The sequence below is a fragment of the Archocentrus centrarchus genome, unplaced genomic scaffold (genome assembly GCF_007364275.1).
Source record: "Archocentrus centrarchus isolate MPI-CPG fArcCen1 unplaced genomic scaffold, fArcCen1 scaffold_44_ctg1, whole genome shotgun sequence".
Classification (NCBI taxonomy): Eukaryota; Metazoa; Chordata; class Actinopteri; order Cichliformes; family Cichlidae; genus Archocentrus; species Archocentrus centrarchus.
The window spans coordinates 2,285,234-2,304,261 of NW_022060270.1; the positions used below are offsets into that span (position 1 = coordinate 2,285,234).

The 19,028-nt window shown below is 44.2% G+C and overlaps 1 protein-coding gene across 1 annotated transcript in view; it reads right to left on the reverse strand.

The window, feature by feature from the left end:
- Positions 1 to 4,806: 4,806 nt before the first annotated feature.
- gabrr2a (gamma-aminobutyric acid type A receptor subunit rho2a) overlaps positions 4,807 to 19,028 on the reverse strand; it is a 58,203-nt gene continuing 43,981 nt past the window's right edge. The window contains exon 7 of the mRNA XM_030724995.1: positions 4,807 to 8,720. Within this exon, the coding sequence (XP_030580855.1) occupies positions 8,385 to 8,720 (336 nt within the window). The 3' untranslated portion in view covers positions 4,807 to 8,384. The remainder of the gene's footprint in view (positions 8,721 to 19,028) is intronic.

The window sequence follows — 19,028 nt, forward strand, 5'->3', positions numbered from 1 at the left end:
ATAAAAGTTTGGTAATTCTAGACCTCCACTGTGTTTTGGCTTTTGTAAAGTTTTTAAGCTTATTCTTGACGGTTTGTTTTTCCATAAAAATTTTGAGATGTTTGAATCTAGTGACTTGAACCAAGGAATAGGATTTCTTATGCCTCGCCCGGGGTCGGGGTCGGGTGGTTCCTTGGGGACCGGGCTGGCGGCATCTTGGGGTCACTGTTGGCCCTGGGGTGGTTTCCGCTCCCATCTTCAGAGAGTGGGCAGCTATGGATGAATGTGTGTCTTTGTATTTGTCACAGTCTTCGTGAGTATGGGTGGGCGAGTGAATATGGTGTATCTATGTTTATATGTGTGTGGGAGAGTGTGTTTGTGTATAAATGTGTACATGGGTGTGCTTGCCGGTGTGCGTGTGGTTGTATGTTTGGCTGGACCTGGGTCTGGGCCGGTGGCTTGCCTCCTGACCGCTCCTTGCTGGTTGCCTCTCCCCCCCTGCCCCCCTGGGGTGTGGGTACCCCCTGGTTCCTGGGTGGGGCCGGATGTTCTGATGTGGGTGGTGACCTGCTCCCCTGGGGGCTGCGTTGGCTTCTTCGGCGGGGGGGGGGGCCCTGTGGGGGCTCGGGCGGCCCTTGGGTGCCGGGGGCCCTGGGGCCCTGCTGCCGGCCGTGCGGGGGGCTGGCCGCTGGGGGGGGGGCTGGCTTCTCGTTGCCTCGAATGCTCTGGTGCCCTTGCTCCTTGGCTGCTGGGACTCCATCTGAGACCTCCGTCCTCCGTCTGCTGGGAGGGGTGTACGGTTGTCTTTGGAATGAGTGGCCGCGGGTCTTCGTAGGTCTTGATGGGCTGCTGGTGGCCTGGGCTTCCTGGGATTCTCTTTGCCTGCCTCTGGGTTCTGATGGGCGGGGCTGCGGCTTTCTGCCTTCATTGGTAAGTACATTTCATGACACAAACACATATACCCACATAATGACACAAAATGGTTGGTTTGTATAACTATTCTTCTTTTATTTTTATTTATTTATTTATTTTTTTTCCCCACACAATCTTTAATTTTGCAGATATTGTCAATATCTTAAGTTTAACAAGTGGCTAACTATTTGGTTTACTTACTTGCACTCTTTCCTGTTTCTTTTTTCTATTTTCTCTCCTTTTTTTTCCCTTTCTTCTTCTTCCTCTTTCCCTTTCTCTTTTCTTTCTTTTCTCTTTTCTATTTCTTAAGCCTGTCATTTCTGGCACAATTTGATAAATAGCATGTTAAAAATAATTCAAATAAAATAAAGGATTACACAGTAACAAGAGGAGCCTATAGAGAACCTATAGAGCTCATCTTGAAATAGCAAATATGTTTGGCACAACAATGCATTCAGATCACAGTTCTGTTTGCAAGATCTGCCAGACATGACAGGCACAAAAAAAAAAAAAAAAGAGAAAAGGGGGCTGAATACTTTTGCACACCGTACTTTTCAGTTTTTTATTTGTAAAAAATGGTTTGAATCATGTATAATTTTCTTTCCACTTCACAATTCTATACCACTTTGTGTTGGTCTTTTACATTAAATTCCAGGGAAATATATTTATGTTTGTGGTTGTAATGTGACAAAATATGGAAAAGTTCAATATGAATACTTTTGCAAGCCACTGTATATATTTTTGGTTCTGTCCCTTTTTTTTTTTTAATTTATCTGTCCTTTTCCCATTCTCTGTCTATCTTTCTCTTCTTTCCCCTCCCTGCCTGTCAGACCTGGCCTGAATAAATTAAAAAAAAATACAAACATTAACAAGAATTGCCTTTAGAAAACAAATAGAGCTCTTCTTGTAAAAGCAAATATGTTTGGTACGACAGTGCATTCAGATCATCATTGTGATTGCAAAAATTGCCAGACATGACAGACTAAAAAAAAACAAAAGCAAGTTTTAGTGCTACATCAAGTGATGAATCGTGTTTCTGGGGCAGTCCAAAGTGATGCCAAGCTGAAAGCTGGGATCTTTGATGGACCCCAAGTATGTGAGCTTATTAGAGACAGAGACTTTCCCTCTGAGCTCAGACCCTTGAACTAAGAGCATGGAATCATTTGTTCAGGTGGGACAGAATTTCTTGGGCAACCATAAACTGAAGAACTAGTTGACGACATGCTCGTATCATTCAAACATGGGTTGCAGAATGTCACCAAAGATTCACTTCCTTCACTCTCATCATGACTTCTTTCCACCCAGTTTGGGTGATGTGAGCGATGAACATGATATCTCTGAGATGGAGACCAGGTACCAGGGGCACTATAACACAGACATGATGGTGACTACTGCTGGTTTCTTCAGTGTCAGACTTTATGAAGCTCAAGAGCAAGTGTTTGTTGCACCTTTGAACTGTTTAGGCAGACTAACTGTGGACTGTATTACTTTGAGATTCCTCATATGATTGATTTAGGGATCTGTATCTTTTTTCGCCAGTTGTATGTTCATGGTGTACTTTTCTAATAAAATCACTGACGTTGAGTTTGGTGATTGGCATTTATTGGCATAGTTACCGAACTGAAGATCCTGATGTGCTAGAGAAATTCAGTTTGCATATTTGGAGCCAGCATAACCAAATGAATATAAATCAGTTGTTTTTCCTCAGGTAGCAGACAGAAAGGGTTTTTGTTGACCAGTGTTATTGAAGTTAACTCTGAAAGCTCAATCAGAGAGAGTCTAAACAAATATCAGCAGTGCTGAAAGTTTGTATACACCAAGATATGCCTGTGAGATAGTTTTGAATAATTTTTTCTCAAATGGTTAAAATTTTATTTGTGAAGAAATACATGAAGCCATTACTAGTTAAAGTTACAGCTTTATGGAAGGCTTTCTTATAGAGCAACAAACTCTTTTTCCAGGCTAAATGAGCATCTTCTAATTTAGTGAGACGCCATTCCCTCTCCAGCTTTCGGGTTATCTGCTTTAAGCTGTGCGTTTGTGAATTATACCACGGAGTCAGGCACTTCTGATTTGAAGCTTTCCTTTTCAGAGGAGCCACAGTATCCAAAGTTATACGCAGTGAGGATGTAAAACTATTGAAGAGATAATCGACCTCACTGGGAGCAGAGTTTAGGTAGCTGCTCTGCACTGTGTTGGCACTGAAGAGCATAACAATGAAGGAATTAGATCCTTAAACTTAGTTACAGCACTTTCAGAAAGACTTCTACTGTAATAAAACTTATTCCCCACTGCTGTGTAATCCATTAAAGTAAATGTAAATGTTACTAAGAAATGATCAGACAGGAGGGGGCTTTCAGGGAATACTGTTAAGTTTTATGTCAGAATAAGAGCCAGAGTATGATTAAAGTGGTGGGTGGGCTCCTTTACTGTACATTTAAAGAGGGCAGCAGACAATATTTGCAATAAATTAAATGGCCCTCTGAGGCACCATGGTCATATATTGTATTCTTGAGGCTAACATATTAGAAAACATTTGATTTGATCCAGCAGACACAAAGCATTCATATTTCATGTCATGTTTTGTGTCTCCTCTAAGCGATGTTGGTGGTTCTGCAAATTTTTCAGTATGTTCATCAGCCAGCCTCTAACTGTCCTTTTGCTGTTTAGTGCTGAGGTGGTGAGGACAGTAGTAAGAATGTACCAAAAAACCACAAGCTAAATAACAGCACTAAGCGCTGTAGAGCTGCAGGCAGCTACAGACCAGTGGGTCCATTATTATGCATGGTTTCTTTATTATTATTTATTATCATTTTGTGTATTGTTAATAGAAAATATTGCTAATATAAAAAATTACATTAGGGTATTTAATGAGTTATTTAGTGAGTGCTTTTGTGTTCTATGAATGCAGTCTTTATGCATCTGAATCATGTGTTTAATACAGTATGCCCAAAAACTGTACAACATTCAGTAGAATGTCATGTATGCTTCTAGTTATTGGCCAACAGAGCATTTCAGCCACAGGCTTCATGTTTACTAATACAAGAACATTTTCCAAATATAAATATAAATGTGTAGAGTCACAATATGATGTATAAAGCTTTACTGTGGTCATGTCATCATGCAAATTATTGAACTAATCATAACATCAGTTACTAAGAAAAAATGTCTGGATTTGAAAAGAATTTACACAGTGTAGTTTGTTTGATGTATAAATGTCTACATTATTATACATATATAATTATACATATATTATATATTTGTTTAAAGTTTGTAATTTATATACATACATAAATTCTTTAAAATATCCAGCAAATATTATTTCAATATAATGTGATTAAATTACAAAGGGCTATAAGAACTGTGGACATGACCAACTTCAAAGGTTCTTTAAAACATTTCTTACATGTTTTATTGCAGTGTAATCACTGTACAGAATTTTGTATTTTTTTGACACTTCACTGTAGAACTGCAAAACAAAAAGTCAGGAAACATAAGAACACAGCAGGAGGTTATGTAGAGGCTCAGTGTTTCACATTTGACTCTGCACACCAGTTGAGGCACTTTGAATCCCTGCTGAGTGAAAGTGGTTCCAGAAAATTGGTGGCTAAAAATACATAAAATGTGTGATTTTCTTCATATTACAGAAACTACAATATTTGAAAAACAAGTTTTAGAAAACATGACACCAGACGAGGTAGGTTGTTTCCTTTTTTTTGTACCCATAATACCGACTGGATTTGTTTGCTACAGCAGTGGTTTGCAAAAGCTAATTTGAAGTCACATGTGATTTCAAATGTAACTTTAAAAATATAACCCTGATTTTAAAAAAATGGGATGCTGTATAAAATGTAAATAAAAACAGAATGCAACAGTTTGCAAATCTCATGAATCCATATTTTATTCACAGTAGCACACAGAAAACATATCAAATGTTTAAACTGGGAAAATATATGACTTTGAGAAAAACCTTAGATCGTTTTGAATTTATGGCAGCAACATGTTCAAAAAACTATGGACAAGAGCATGTTTACCATGTTCACTATGAAACCTCTTTGTGGCAGCGAGGTGTGGATTTGGTTTCAGGTGAGGGGTGGAGCAGAGGGTGCTGGGAGAGGCTGGCTGGCACATCTGTTTATCAGGCTCTGACAACTAATCAAACTGAGGGGACTGGGCATCGTCTAAAAATGACAGTAAAGACTGTGTGTAACATGAAAATAAAGGAAGCAGGCATAACATGAAAGTTGTGTTGGATTGTGTGTGTTGGGGAAACCATGGTGGCAAAGACATAAACATCTGGAAACTGAGGAGACCAGCTGTAGGACGTTTGGGAGTGGATTGTTGGGCCATTGCTGCCAGTCCTAGGTCTTCTTTCTCATACTTTTTGTATAATAATGCATCAAATGTTTTCAGTTGGTCAAAAGTCTGGAGTGTAGGCATGCCAGTTCAGCACCTGGACTCTTCTAGTACGATGCAATGCTGTTGTAATAGGTGCAGTATGTGGTTTACCATTGTCTGGTTGAAATATGCATGGCCTGCCAGGAAAAAGATGCTGTCTGGATGGGAACGTTCTACACTGGTCTTATGTGGCAGTTTGTTTAATCATGACTTTAACCATGATCATGATTAGCGGTTTTAAAACCAGTACATACCTTTCAGCATTGATGGTGTCAATTCCATAGGGACTGGTGCATTCCCGTACTGTTAGAGACGCAGGCTTTTAAACTGAGTGCTGATAATAAGGCTGGTGGTACCTCTTTTCTTTCCAGAGGATGTGGTGCCCATGTTTTCCAAAAAGAATTTCCAGTTTTGATTTTACCTCAGTCCATTTAAAATGAGCTTTGGCTCAGAGAAGATGGTGGTGTTTCTGGATCATGCTCACATATGGTTTCTGAACCTGCAACCAGCAAACTGTGTTCACAGACAATGATTTCTGGAAGTGTTCCTGAGCCCATGAAGGGATTTCCATGACAGAATCAGACCTGTTTTTAATGCACTGGCATCTGAGAGTCCGAGGGTCACAGGCATCCAATTATCCAATTTTCAGCCTTGTCCCTTATGTACAGAGATTTTTTCAGATTCTCTAAATCTTTTAAAATTATGTACTGTAGATGATGAGATCTTTCAGACCTTTGCAATTTTACATTGAGGAACATGATTCTGAAATTAGTCAAGTGTTTTTTGCAGATTGGCAAACCTCTGAGCATGTTTACTTCTGAGACACTGCCTCTCTGAGATGATTATATGTTGCTGTGGTTAGAAGTTTGCATACACTCATCATGGACATGAATGTCATTGTAATTTGGGGAATTTTAATGATTCCTTTGAACTGTTCTTTTACCAGGGTAGAATGAATGTATAGCATACATGTTTAATGACTTAAGAACTGGGCGCACCAATTTGAACTTATTTAGGATTTTCTCTAATCCACCCCATTAATGGTGTTTCATTAACAGTTGATGGACTGCAGACATGTTAATGAACGCTTTAAATTGGAGTCTTTTTGTGGCAGTTGGTGAGTTGTTTTCCTGTGCTGGATATCCTTTATCACGGTGTCATGGTTTAACAAACTGCCATGTAAGAGCAATGTAGAATATGAAAACAAAATTGTATTTTAAAAAAAAGGTTGTGTTTTTTTCTCATGTGCTGCAGTGCATCCCAAATGCCAATATTGCGTCTTCTAAAAAGTTGGTGTTTGTCATGAACTTTCTGATGATGGAGGATGGGGCTGGGCCCATTTAAACCTCTACCCTCTGTTCCACTAACTTTGGCTAGAAAATGCAAAATAATGGTGATGTTACCCTGTCCATATTGCTATCTGAATGAATAATCATCACTGTGCTACTTCTTGTCAATGATTATGATTGGTTAGAGTATAATATATTTTAAGAGCTTAAGAATGGACTCCACCTTATATGCCTCACAGTGATTAAATTTACCACGTACTGTTCCTTTAGTTTGCAAAGCTGAACTTTAAAATATTTGAAAAAAAAAGTCATTTTAACCAGACTGCATGTTGTTAGCTCCATTACCCTGTTGTTGATATCTCTCAGTTAAAATCATTAGAACACGCTGAATTTTCAACCTCCCCACCCTAGACTGTTGCCATTGCATTAAAAAAAATCCAAATTTTAAATATGATTTAAAAAAAGAAGAAGAGGTCTTTCCACACTGGGTGTGGGTGCCACTCAGGCTTTCATTCAGCTATAGAAGTGTGGAAAATAGCAGCCATGCACAGCCCTGTTTTGAGCCATGCACAGCCTAATATGTTCTTCACATCATATCTTGAGACAAACACAAACTCAGATTTGCATATCCACATAATTCTCAGTCCTCTGAGAGTTGGATGTTTTTTTAAGTCAGTTTTAAGTGTTTTGATCCATCTGCTGCAAAGTGTTAATGGCACCTGAGATATTGTTCAGTTGTTATTGTTGTGCTGATAAGCCCAACTCCTAATATCAACTGACACTTGACCTGTGTAGTAGGTTGACCTTTAGTTCAAGTGTCTGAGCTGAGTGAAATATCACTGCAGTTATGGTTTACAATGTAAAGAACTTTGGTATACAATTTTTTTGATCTTGACTTTGGTAATCCTGAGTTTGTATTTTTATCTACTGTCAGGGCAAAGTTGACATTCACTTGGACTTTGTGTTCAGGCAAATGTTTGCCATCTGTGATAAGAAGATGAGCTCAGAGGATGCCCATTTTCTTCATATTTTTGGACCCAAACTGCACAAAAATGTTTGGATTTCGACCCATATTTTTTGGAACTCTATTCGATGTTTAGTGAGAATGCTGCACCTGACAGGAAAATGGCAGCGGCTGTCCATGTTAAAGCAAAGGAGCTTATTTACATGTCCTCAAAATTAAGATAGAACATGTTTTCAGCTGAAATAACTGGCTTAAAAAATATGAGTTCATATGAGTTTCTACATATATGAAAAAAATAATCATGATAAACCTAAAAATGTGATGGTCATTGTGATTTTCAGTTTATGAAATCAAAAATCAATCATAATCAATATAAATACATATTCCAATCAACAGAATACCTCACAGCATAAATACACACACAATATACAGTATCTTGATCTATACAATTAAAATACAAAACATACTGTTCCTTCATCATATCGGGAATAGTAGTAATTAGGACAAACACCTTTTCCACAGCAGCTAACAACTGACAAAGCTAAAAGAAACTACAAGAATTAGCATCAGTGGTTTAAAACAGCATTCAACAGCACTTTCTGTTGTCTTAACAGAAAGTGTCTAACGCTCAAACTGCTGCATGGGGGAAACAACTCAAAAAGAGTGCTCCAATGCATCCCAAAGTGACATGAGCAAGACACTTTTTGCTCATGTCCTTCATTTTAATGATTTAGCTGCATCCAACATCATTACAACAGCACTCTTAGCCCAGTATGGATGTAGCATTCATACTGTCTGTATGTGTTAATGTCCCTGGCCTCAGTCTTGATTGACAGTGGTGTTCAGCAGTAGACTGACCAGTAGATAAGGTTAAAGAAAATGTATGAGCCAGGGAAAATCATTCGGGAGTATTTGTCAATGGCATGTGTGTTCTGGATGATGTTGAGTGCACGAAGGGTCTTCTTCTTCTTAGTGGCTGTGGACTCGCTACTTACTGACAGGTGGACCACCATATGTTCAGGTTTGTCAGAAACCTCGTGCATCTCTGCCTGTACATCCTCAGGCATCATGGGCTCTTCAGTATAGCCGGCCAAGCTGTTGGTGTCAGCCTCACTGTAGGTACCATCCAACATGGTCATGGTTCGTGTTTGGGAAATATCACAAGTGCAGGGCAGTGACTGTCAGGGAAGACATACAACAGAAGCGATTAACACTTTGCTCCATGACAGGGAATCTGGAAAACTGATTTCCATTAAACCAGCTGTGAATAATCATAATCTTTAAAAGACAGATTCCAATGTTATTCCGAACACTCCTACAAGATGCATGAATGATAGCAGTTTGAAAATGTGTTATTTAGATTCTTTTTAGTTGCTAAAATCTGGAGGGATTTTGTTACTCATAGTTCTGCTATAAAATTCTCCAAAACTTTCCTATTAGATTCAATAAAGGGGATGTACCGTTTGTCTTTGTACAGTCTTTTGTGACTGCACTGTGTTTGGGATCATTGGCAAACTGGAAAATTCCTTTCCTGATAAGGGATTCATCTTTTCCATCATTGTGTTAGATATGAACTTTTCTTTTTTTAAATTATATATCCATCCATCCATTTTCTTCCGCTTATCCAGGGCCGGGTCGCGGGGGCAGAAGCCTAAGCAGAGAAGCCCAGGCTTCCCTTTCCCCAGCCACCTCCTCCAGCTCATTCGGAGGGACCCCAAGGTGTTCCCAGGCCAGCCGAGATACATAATCTCTCCAGCGTGTCCTGGGTCTACCACGGGGCCTTTTCCCAGTGGGACATGCCCGGAACACCTCACCCAGGAGGTGGCCAGGAGGCATCCTAATCAGATGCCCGAGCCACCTCAACTGGCTCCTTTCGATGTGGAGGAGCAGCAGCTCTACTCTGAGCCCCTCCCGGATGGCCGCACTCCTCACCCTATCTCTAAGGGAGAGGCCAGCCACCCTTCGAAGGAAACTCATTTCTGCCGCTTGTATTCGCGATCTTATTCTTTCGGTCACTACCCAAAGCTCGTGACCATAGGTGAGGGTAGGAACGTAGATCGACCGGTAAATCGAGAGCTTCGCTTTTACGCTAAGCTCCCTCTTCACCACGACGGACCGGTGCAGCGTCCGCATCACTGCAGAAGCAGCCCCGATCCGCCTGTCGATCTCCCGTTCCCTTCTCCCATCACTCGTGAACAAGACCCCGAGATACTTGAACTCCTCCACTTGAGGCAAGAACTCGTTCCTGAGCCGGAGATGGCACTCCACCCTTTTCCGGCTGAGGACCATGGCCTCAGACTTAGAGGTGCTGATTCTCATGCCAGCCGCTTCACACTCGGCTGCGAACCGTTCCACTGCGAGCTGGAGGCCCCCCCCTGATGAAGCCAACAGAACCACATCATCTGCAAAAAGCAGAGATGAGACTGTGAGGCCACCAAGGAAGAAGCCTTCCGCCACCTGGCTACGCCTAGAAATTCTGTCCATAAAAATTATGAACAGAATCGGTGACAAAGGGCAGCCCTGACGGAGTCCAACACCCACAGGAAACGAATCTGACTTATTACCGGCTATACGGACCAAGCTCTCACTGTGGTTGTACAAGGACTGAATGGCCCGCAACAACGGGCCGGACACCCCATACTCCCGCAGAAGCTCCCAAAGGACACCCCGAGGGACACGGTCGAATGCCTTCTCCAAGTCCACAAAGCACATGTAGACTGGTTGGGCAACCTCCCACGCACACTCGAATATCCTTGAGAGGATAAAGAGCTGGTCCAGCGTTCCACGACCAGGACGAAAACCGCATTGTTCCTCCTGAATCCGAGGTTCGACTAACGGACGGACCCTCCTTTCCAGCACCCTGGCATAGACCTTACCGGGGAGGCTGAGGAGTGTGATCCCCCGAAAGTTGGAGCACACCCTCCGGTCTCCCTTCTTAAAGATGGGGACCACCACCCCGGTCTGCCAATCCAATGGCACTGCCCCAGATCTCCACGCGATGTTGCAGAGTCGTGTCAACCAAGACAGCCCTACAACATCCAGAGCCTTCAGGAACTCAGGGCGAATCTCGTCCACCCCAGGGGCTCTGCCACCAAGGAGTTGTTTAACTACCTCAGTGACCTCACCCCCAGTGATGGTCAAGTCATCCCCCTCATCCCCAGACTCTGCTTCCACTACAGAAGGCGTGTCAGTGGGATTCAGAAGGTCCTCGAAGTATTCCTTCCACCGTCCGACTATAGCCTCAGTTGAAGTCAGCAGCACCCCCCCCTCGCACTATAAACAGTGTGAGTGAAGCACTGCTTTCCCCTCCTGAGTCGCCTGACGGTTTGCCAGAATCGCTTCGATGCCGTCCGAAAGTCTTTTTCCATAGCCTCACCGAACTCCTCCCACACCCGAGTTTTTGCTTTGGCCACTACCCGAGCTGCATTCTGCTTGGCCTGTCGATACCTGTCAGCTGCTTCCGGAGTCCCACAGACTAACCAAGCCCGATAGGACTCTTTCTTCAGCTTGATGGCTCCCTTCACCTCCGGTGACCATCTGGTTCGGGGGTTACCACCACGACAGGCACCAACCACCTTGCAGCCACAGCTCTGAGCAGCAGCCTCAACAATAGAGGTGCGGAACATGGTCCATTCGGACTCAATGTCCTCAGCCTCCCTCGGAATGCTGTCGAAGTTCTGCCGGAGGTGGGAGTTGAAGATCTCCCGGACTGGGGCTTCTGCCAGGCGTTCCCAGCGCACCCTCACAATACGTTTAGGTGTGCCAGGTCTGTCCAGCATCTTCCCCCGCCACCTGATCCAACTCACCACCAGGTGGTGATCAGTTGACAGCTCAGCTCCTCTCTTCACCCGAGTGTCCAAAATGATATATTTCAGTACAATTCAATTTTATTTATATAGCACCATATCACAACAAACAGTCACCTCAAAGTGCTTTATATTGTAGATAAAGACCCTACAATAATACAGAGAAAACCCAACAGTCAAAATGACCCCCTATGAGCAGCACTTTGTGACAGTGGGAAGGAAAAACTCCCTTTTAACAGGAAGAAACCTCCAGCAGACCCAGGCGGGGGGGGGGGGGGGGGGGCAGTCCTCTGCTGAGAGGGGAGAGAGACAGGACAAAAGGCATGCTGTGGAAGAGAGCCAGAGATTAATAATAACTAATGATTAATGCAGAGTGGGGTATAAACAGAGGTGAATGAAAAGAAACCCTCAGTGCATCATACGAACCCCCCCAACATCCCATCAGCCTAGGCCTATAGCAGCATAACTACAGGATGGCTCAGGGTCACCTGATCTAACCTGATATAACCATCTGTAAGTGCCTGCTCCCTTTACAAAAGGTCCTTCACATTGATAATATTTATTCCAAGTTAGAATGTTTCAATATTGCACAAATAATCCAATATCACCACCCTGCTGTTGGTCATGGAAATCATTGATGCAGCCTTTGAAATATCACTGCAGCTGAACAGTCACACTGTTGTGTTAATGTCTATCAAAACATTTTTGGTAGTGTATTTTAAGCCAAACCATGATATTTTGGTAAATGTAATACTACTACTACTAATAATAATGGAGAATAAAAATAATAATTCAATTCAATTTCTATAGCATCAAATCACAACATCAGTTTCCTCAAGGTAAATAGTAAATGGACTGGTTCTTATATAGCACTTTTCTACTCCACTTTGAGCGCTCAGCATGCCTTTATATTGTAACGTAAAGATGGGAAGAAGAGGAAGAAGAAGAGAAACAACAACTAGTCAGTCCCCTGGAAGAAGAACCTGCTCTCTACATGGACCATCCTGACTTACATGGACTCCATGATCTGCATACATTAGAATGGAAGGATACAGTAGGTGGGGGGCTCTTTTGTGACTTGGTTAAGATTAGAGTGGCTTGGGGAATTGTTATTGACTTGGTTGAAAAAGGACAGCTAATCCAGTTTAACTTATGCTATCTGGGATAGTATAAGTTTGGACAACAGCCACATTTGCAGCAGACCCATTAACCACTACTGCTAGGCTTTGGCCTATGTTCAGCAGCAGCTAATCTTTATGATATATTAATCTGGTTTGTCAGTTGTTCCAAAAATTGCTTAGGACGTGGAGTTAGGTTAAAAAAAGAGTACAAGGAAAATATAAAAAAAGGTTGTGTCTAATGCAACATGTTTGTTTTTAATAATAATGTATGTAATAATATGATTCCAAACACAATTTAACAAAAAAATCTGCCATGTACTGAGAGAATGGCCAGCCCCCTGATGGTATTAAATGAAAGCCATATTGACAGTCTTCTTGATACATGATGGTATAATCAATATTATAATCATTTAACAATTTAGTGGTACGTAAAAAACAAGCAAAAAACAAAAACGGTAGCTTGGCTAAGACACTCTGTTAATATTTGTTACCAAGATTAGACTGTTTTTCTTCATAACACAAACTATTTGAAACACACTATTCGCCTTTTGAGAAAAAGGAACATATATATATACACTATCTAATGGGACAACTGATATTGTGTCATTAATAAGGATAAGACTATAATATTCAACCTAAAACAACTGAAACACTGCACTTCTGAACTACGCAGACAGAGAATCCTAATGAGCATGTGCAGAAATCACTCTAGCTTGTGTCTGCTTTGAGGAACTGAGGGTGTTGCTACTGCCCTGGTCTCCCCTGGGTCAGACTCCCTTTGGCCTTCAGACTGGCTTAATTTTTCTCGGTACAGATTCAACATAAGTGCTGGAACGGTTTCTCTGAGAATTGTCAGTGGCACATCCATGACACATATTTTGCAGTTCCTCCACTATACAAAGATGGATTGATTGGGTTGACTGTATCCCTAAATTGCTTCCTATGCTCACTCTTTCATCAGCCTTTTAATTCTATGCTTCAGAATGGTTCACTGATGTCTTAAAGCATAAGACATCAGTGGGGTGGCTGTAGCTCAGTAGGTAGAGCAGGTCACCTACTGATCGGAAGGTCAGCGGTTCGATTCCTGGCTACTCCAGGCTACATGCCAATGTATCCTTGGGCAAGATACTTAACCCCAAGTTGCTCTCCGACCGTTCTGTCGGAGTATGAATTTTTTTATTTTATTTATTTTATTTATATAGCGCCAAATCACAACAAACTGTCGCCTCAAGGCGCTTTGTATTGTGGGTAAAGACCCTACAATAATACAGAGAAAACCCAACAGTCAAAACGACCCCCTATGAGCAAGCACTTGGCGACAGTGGAAAGGAAAAACTCCCTTTTAACAGGAAGAAACCTCCAGCAGAACCAGGCTCAGGGAGGGGCAGTCATCTGCCGCGACCGGTTGGGCTGAGGGGAGAGAAAAGACATGCTGTGGAAGAGAGCCACAGATTAATATCAATTAATGATTAAATGCAGAGTGGAGTATAAACAAAGTAAATAAGGTGAATGAGAAACAGTGGATTATGTGAACCCCCCAGCAGACTAGGCCTATAGCAGCATAACTAAGGGATGGTTCAGGGTCACCTGATCCAGCCCTAACTATAAGCTTTATCATAAAGGAAAGTTTTAAGCCTAATCTTAAAAATAGAGAGGGTGTCTGTCTCCCGAATCCAAGCTGGAAGCTGGTTCCACAGAAGAGGCGCCTGAAAGCTGAAGGCTCTGCCTCCCATTCTACTCTTAAGTATCCTAGGAACCACAAGTAAGCCAGCAGTCTGAGAGCGAAGTGCTCTGTTGGGGTGATATGGTACTATGAGGTCTTTGAGATAAGATGGTGCCTGATTATTCAAGACCTTGTATGTGAGGAGAAGAATTTTAAATTCTATTCTAGATTTAACAGGGAGCCAATGAAGAGAAGCCAATATGGGAGAAATATGCTCTCTCTTTCTAGTCCCTGTCAATACTCTAGCTGCAACATTTTGGATCAGCTGAAGGCTTTTCAGGGAGCTTTTAGGACAGCCTGATAATAATGAATTACAATAATCCAGCCTAGAAGTAATAAATGCATGAATGAGCTTTTCAGCATCACTCTGAGAAAGGATGTTTCTAATTTTAGAAATATTGCGCAAATGCAAAAAAGCGGTCCTACATATTTGTTTAATATGTGCATTGAAGGACATATCCTGGTCAAAAATGACTCCAAGATTTCTCACAGTGTTACTGGAGGCCAAAGTAATGCCATCCAGAGTAAGTATCTGGTTAGACACCATGTTTCTAAGATTTGTGGGGCCGAGAACAAGAATTTCAGTTTTATCTGAATTTAGAAGCAGGAAATTAGAGGTCATCCAGGCCTTAATGTCTTTAAGACATTCCTGCAGTTTAATTAATTAATGTGTGTCATCTGGCTTCATTGATAGGTAAAGCTGAGTATCATCTGCATAACAATGAAAATTGATGCAGTGCTTTCTAATAATACTGCCTAAGGGAAGCATGTATAATGTAAATAAAATTGGTCCTAGCACAGAACCCTGTGGAACTCCATAATTAACCTTAGTGTGTGAAGAAGACTCCCCATTTACATGAACAAATTGGAGTCTATGAGATAAATATGATTCAAACCACTGCAGTGCAGTACCTTTAATACCTATAGCAAGCTCTAATCTCTGTAATAAAATGTTATGGTCAACAGTATCAAAGCTGCACTGAGGTCCAACAGGACAAGAACAGAGATGAGTCCACTGTCAGAGGCTCTAAGAAGATCATTTGTAACCTTCACTAATGCTGTTTCTGTACTGTGATGAATTCTGAAACCTGACTGAAACTCTTCAAATAAACCGTTCCTCTGCAGATGATCAGTTACCTGTTTTACAACTACTCTTTCAAGAATCTTTGAGAGAAAAGGAAGGTTGGAGATTGGCCTATAATTAGCTAAGACAGCTGGGTCAGTGATGGCTTTTTAAGTAGAGGTTTAATTACAGCCACCTTGAAGGTCTGTGGTACATAGCCAACTAATAAAGACTGATTGATCATTTTTAAGATTGAAGCATCAATAATTGGAAAGACTTCTTTGAACAGTCTAGTAGGAATGGGATCTAACAAACATGTTGCTGGTTTGGAGGAAGTACCTATTGAAGTTAACTCTGAAAGATCAACTGGAGCCAAAGAGTCTAAACAAATACCAGCAGTGCTGAAAGCAGCCGAACATGAAGAATAATCTTTGAGATGGTTATGAATAATTTTTTCTCGAATGTCTAAAATTTTATTTGTAAAGAAATCCATGAAGTCACTACTAGTTAATGTGAAAGGAATACTCGGCTCTACAGAGCTCTGACTCTTTGTCAGCCTGGCTACAGTGCTGAAAACAAACCTGGGGTTGTTCTTCCATCCATCCATCCATCCATTTTCTTCCGCTTATCCGGAGCCGGGTCGCGGGGGCAGAAGCCTAAGCAGAGAAGCCCAGGCTTCCCTCTCCCCAGCCACCTCCTCCAGCTCATCCGGAGGGACCCCAAGGCGTTCCCAGGCCAGCCGAGATACATAATCTCTCCAGCGTGTCCTGGGTCTACCACGGGGCCTCTTCCCGGTGGGACATGCCCGGAACACCTCACCCAGGAGGCGGCCAGGAGGCATCCTAATCAGATGCCCGAGCCACCTCAACTGGCTCCTTTCGATGTGGAGGAGCAGCGGCTCTACTCTGAGCCCCTCCCGGACGGCCGCACTCCTCACCTTATCTCTAAGGGAAAGGCCAGCCACCCTTCGAAGGAAACTCATTTCTGCCGCTTGTATTCGCGATCTTATTCTTTCGGTCACTACCCAAAGCTCGTGACCATAGGTGAGGGTAGGAACGTAGATCGACCGGTAAATCGAGAGCTTCGCTTTTACGCTAAGCTCCCTCTTCACCACGACGGACCGGTGCAGCGTCCGCATCACTGCAGAAGCAGCCCCGATCCGCCTGTCGATCTCCCGTTCCCTTCTCCCATCACTCGTGAACAAGACCCCGAGATACTTAAACTCCTTCACTTGAGGCAAGAACTCGTTCCTGAGCCGGAGATGGCACTCCACCCTTTTCCGGCTGAGGACCATGGCCTCAGACTTAGAGGTGCTGATTCTCATGCCAGCCGCTTCACACTCGGCTGCGAACCGTTCCACTGCGAGCTGGAGGCCCCCCCCCTGATGAAGCCAACAGAACCGCATCATCTGCAAAAAGCAGAGATGAGACTCTGAGGCCACCAAGGAAGAAGCCTTCCGCCACCTGGCTACGCCTAGAAATTCTGTCCATAAAAATTATGAACAGAATCGGTGACAAAGGGCAGCCCTGACGGAGTCCAACACCCACAGGAAACAAATCCGACTTATTACCGGCTATACGGACCAAGCTCTCACTGTGGTTGTACAAGGACTGAATGGCCCGCAACAATGGGCCAGACACCCCATACTCCCGAAGAACCTCCCAAAGAACACCCCGAGGAACACGGTCGAATGCCTTCTCCAAGTCCACAAAGCACATGTAGACTGGTTGGGCAAACTCCCACGCACACTCGAATATCCTTGAGAGGATAAAGAGCTGGTCCAGCGTTCCACGACCAGGACGAAAACCGCATTGTTCCTCCTGAATCCGAGGTTCGACTAACGGACGGACCCTCCTTTCCAGCACCCTGGCATAGACCTTACCGGGGAGGCTGAGTAGTGTGATCCCCCGAAAGTTGGAGCACACCCTCCGGTCTCCCTTCTTAAAGATGGGGACCACCACCCCGGTCTGCCAATCCAATGGCACTGCCCCAGATCTCCACGCGATGTTGCAGAGGCGTGTCAACCAAGACAGTCCTACAACATCCAGAGCCTTCAGGAACTCAGGGCGAATCTCGTCCACCCCAGGGGCTCTGCCACCAAGGAGTTGTTTAACTACCTCAGTGACCTCACCCCCAGTGATGGTCAAGTCATCCCCCTCATCCCCAGACTCTGCTTCCACTACAGAAGGCGTGTCAGTGGGATTCAGAAGGTCCTCAAAGTATTCCTTCCACCGTCCGACTATAGCCTCAGTTGAAGTCAGCAGCACCCCCCCCGCACTATAAACAGTGTGAGTGAAGCACTGCTTTCCCCTCCTGAGTCGCCTGACGGTTTGCCAGAATCGCTTCGATGCCGTCCGAAAGTCTTTTTCCATAGCCTCACCGAACTCCTCCCACACTCGAGTTTTTGCTTTGGCCACTACCCGAGCTGCATTCTGCTTGGCCTGTCGATACCTGTCAGCTGCCTCCGGAGTCCCACAGGCTAACCAAGCCCGATAAGACTCTTTCTTCAGCTTGATGGCTCCCTTCACCTCCGGTGACCACCATCTGGTTCGGGGGTTACCACCACGACAAGCACCAACCACCTTGCAGCCACAGCTCTGAGCAGCAGCCTCAACAATGGAGGTGCGGAACATGGTCCATTCGGACTCAATGTCCTCAGCCTCCCTCGGAATGCTGTCGAAGTTCTGCCGGAGGTGGGAGTTGAAGATCTCCCGGACTGGGGCTTCTGCCAGGCGTTCCCAGCGCACCCTCACAATACGTTTAGGTGTGCCAGGTCTGTCCAGCATCTTCCCCCGCCACCTGATCCAACTCACCACCAGGTGGTGATCAGTTGACAGCTCAGCTCCTCTCTTCACCCGAGTGTCCAGAACATATGGCCGCAGATCTGATGATACGATTACAAAATCGATTATCGACCTGCGACCTAGGGTGTCCTGGTGCCATGTGCACTTATGGACATCCTTGTGTTCGAACACGGTGTTTGTTATGGACAAACTGTGGTTTGCACAGAAGTCCAACAACAAAACACCATTCGGGTTCAGATCGGGCAGGCTGTTCCTCCCAATCACGCCCCTCCAGGTCTCACTGTCATTGCCCACGTGAGCGTTGAAGTCTCCCAGCAAGACTATGGAGTCACCAGATGGAGCACTCTCCAGCACCCCACCCAGCAACTCCAAAAACGGTGGGTACCCTGAACTGTCATTCGGCGCATAAGCGCAAACAACAGTCAGGACCCGTTCCCCAGCCCGAAGGCGCAGGGAAACTACCCTCTCGTCCACCGGTGAAAACTCCGACGTACAGGCAGCAAGCCGGGGGGATACAAGAATACCCACCCCAGCTCGCCGCCTCTCACCGAGGGCAACTCCAGACTGGAACAGAGTCCAGCCCTTCTCCAGGAGACTGGTTCCAGAGCCCAGGCCATGCGTTGAGGTGAGCCCAACTATATCTAGCTGGTATCTCTCAACCTCACGCACTAGCTCAGGCTCCTTCCCCACCAGAGAGGTGACATTCCATGTCCCAATAGCCAGTTTCGATAGCCGGGGATCGGTCCGCCAGGGCCTCCGCCCTCGGCCACCGCCCGACACACACTGCACCCGACCCCTACGACACCTCCTGCGGGTGGTGGGCCTGCAGGAGGGCGGGCCCATGTAACCTCTTCGGGCTGCGCCCGGCCAAGCACCACGGGCTAATGCCTGGCCACCAGACGCTCTCCCTCGAGCTCCCTCCCCAGGCCTGGCTCCAGGGTGGGGCCCCGGTAACCCTATCCCGGGCAG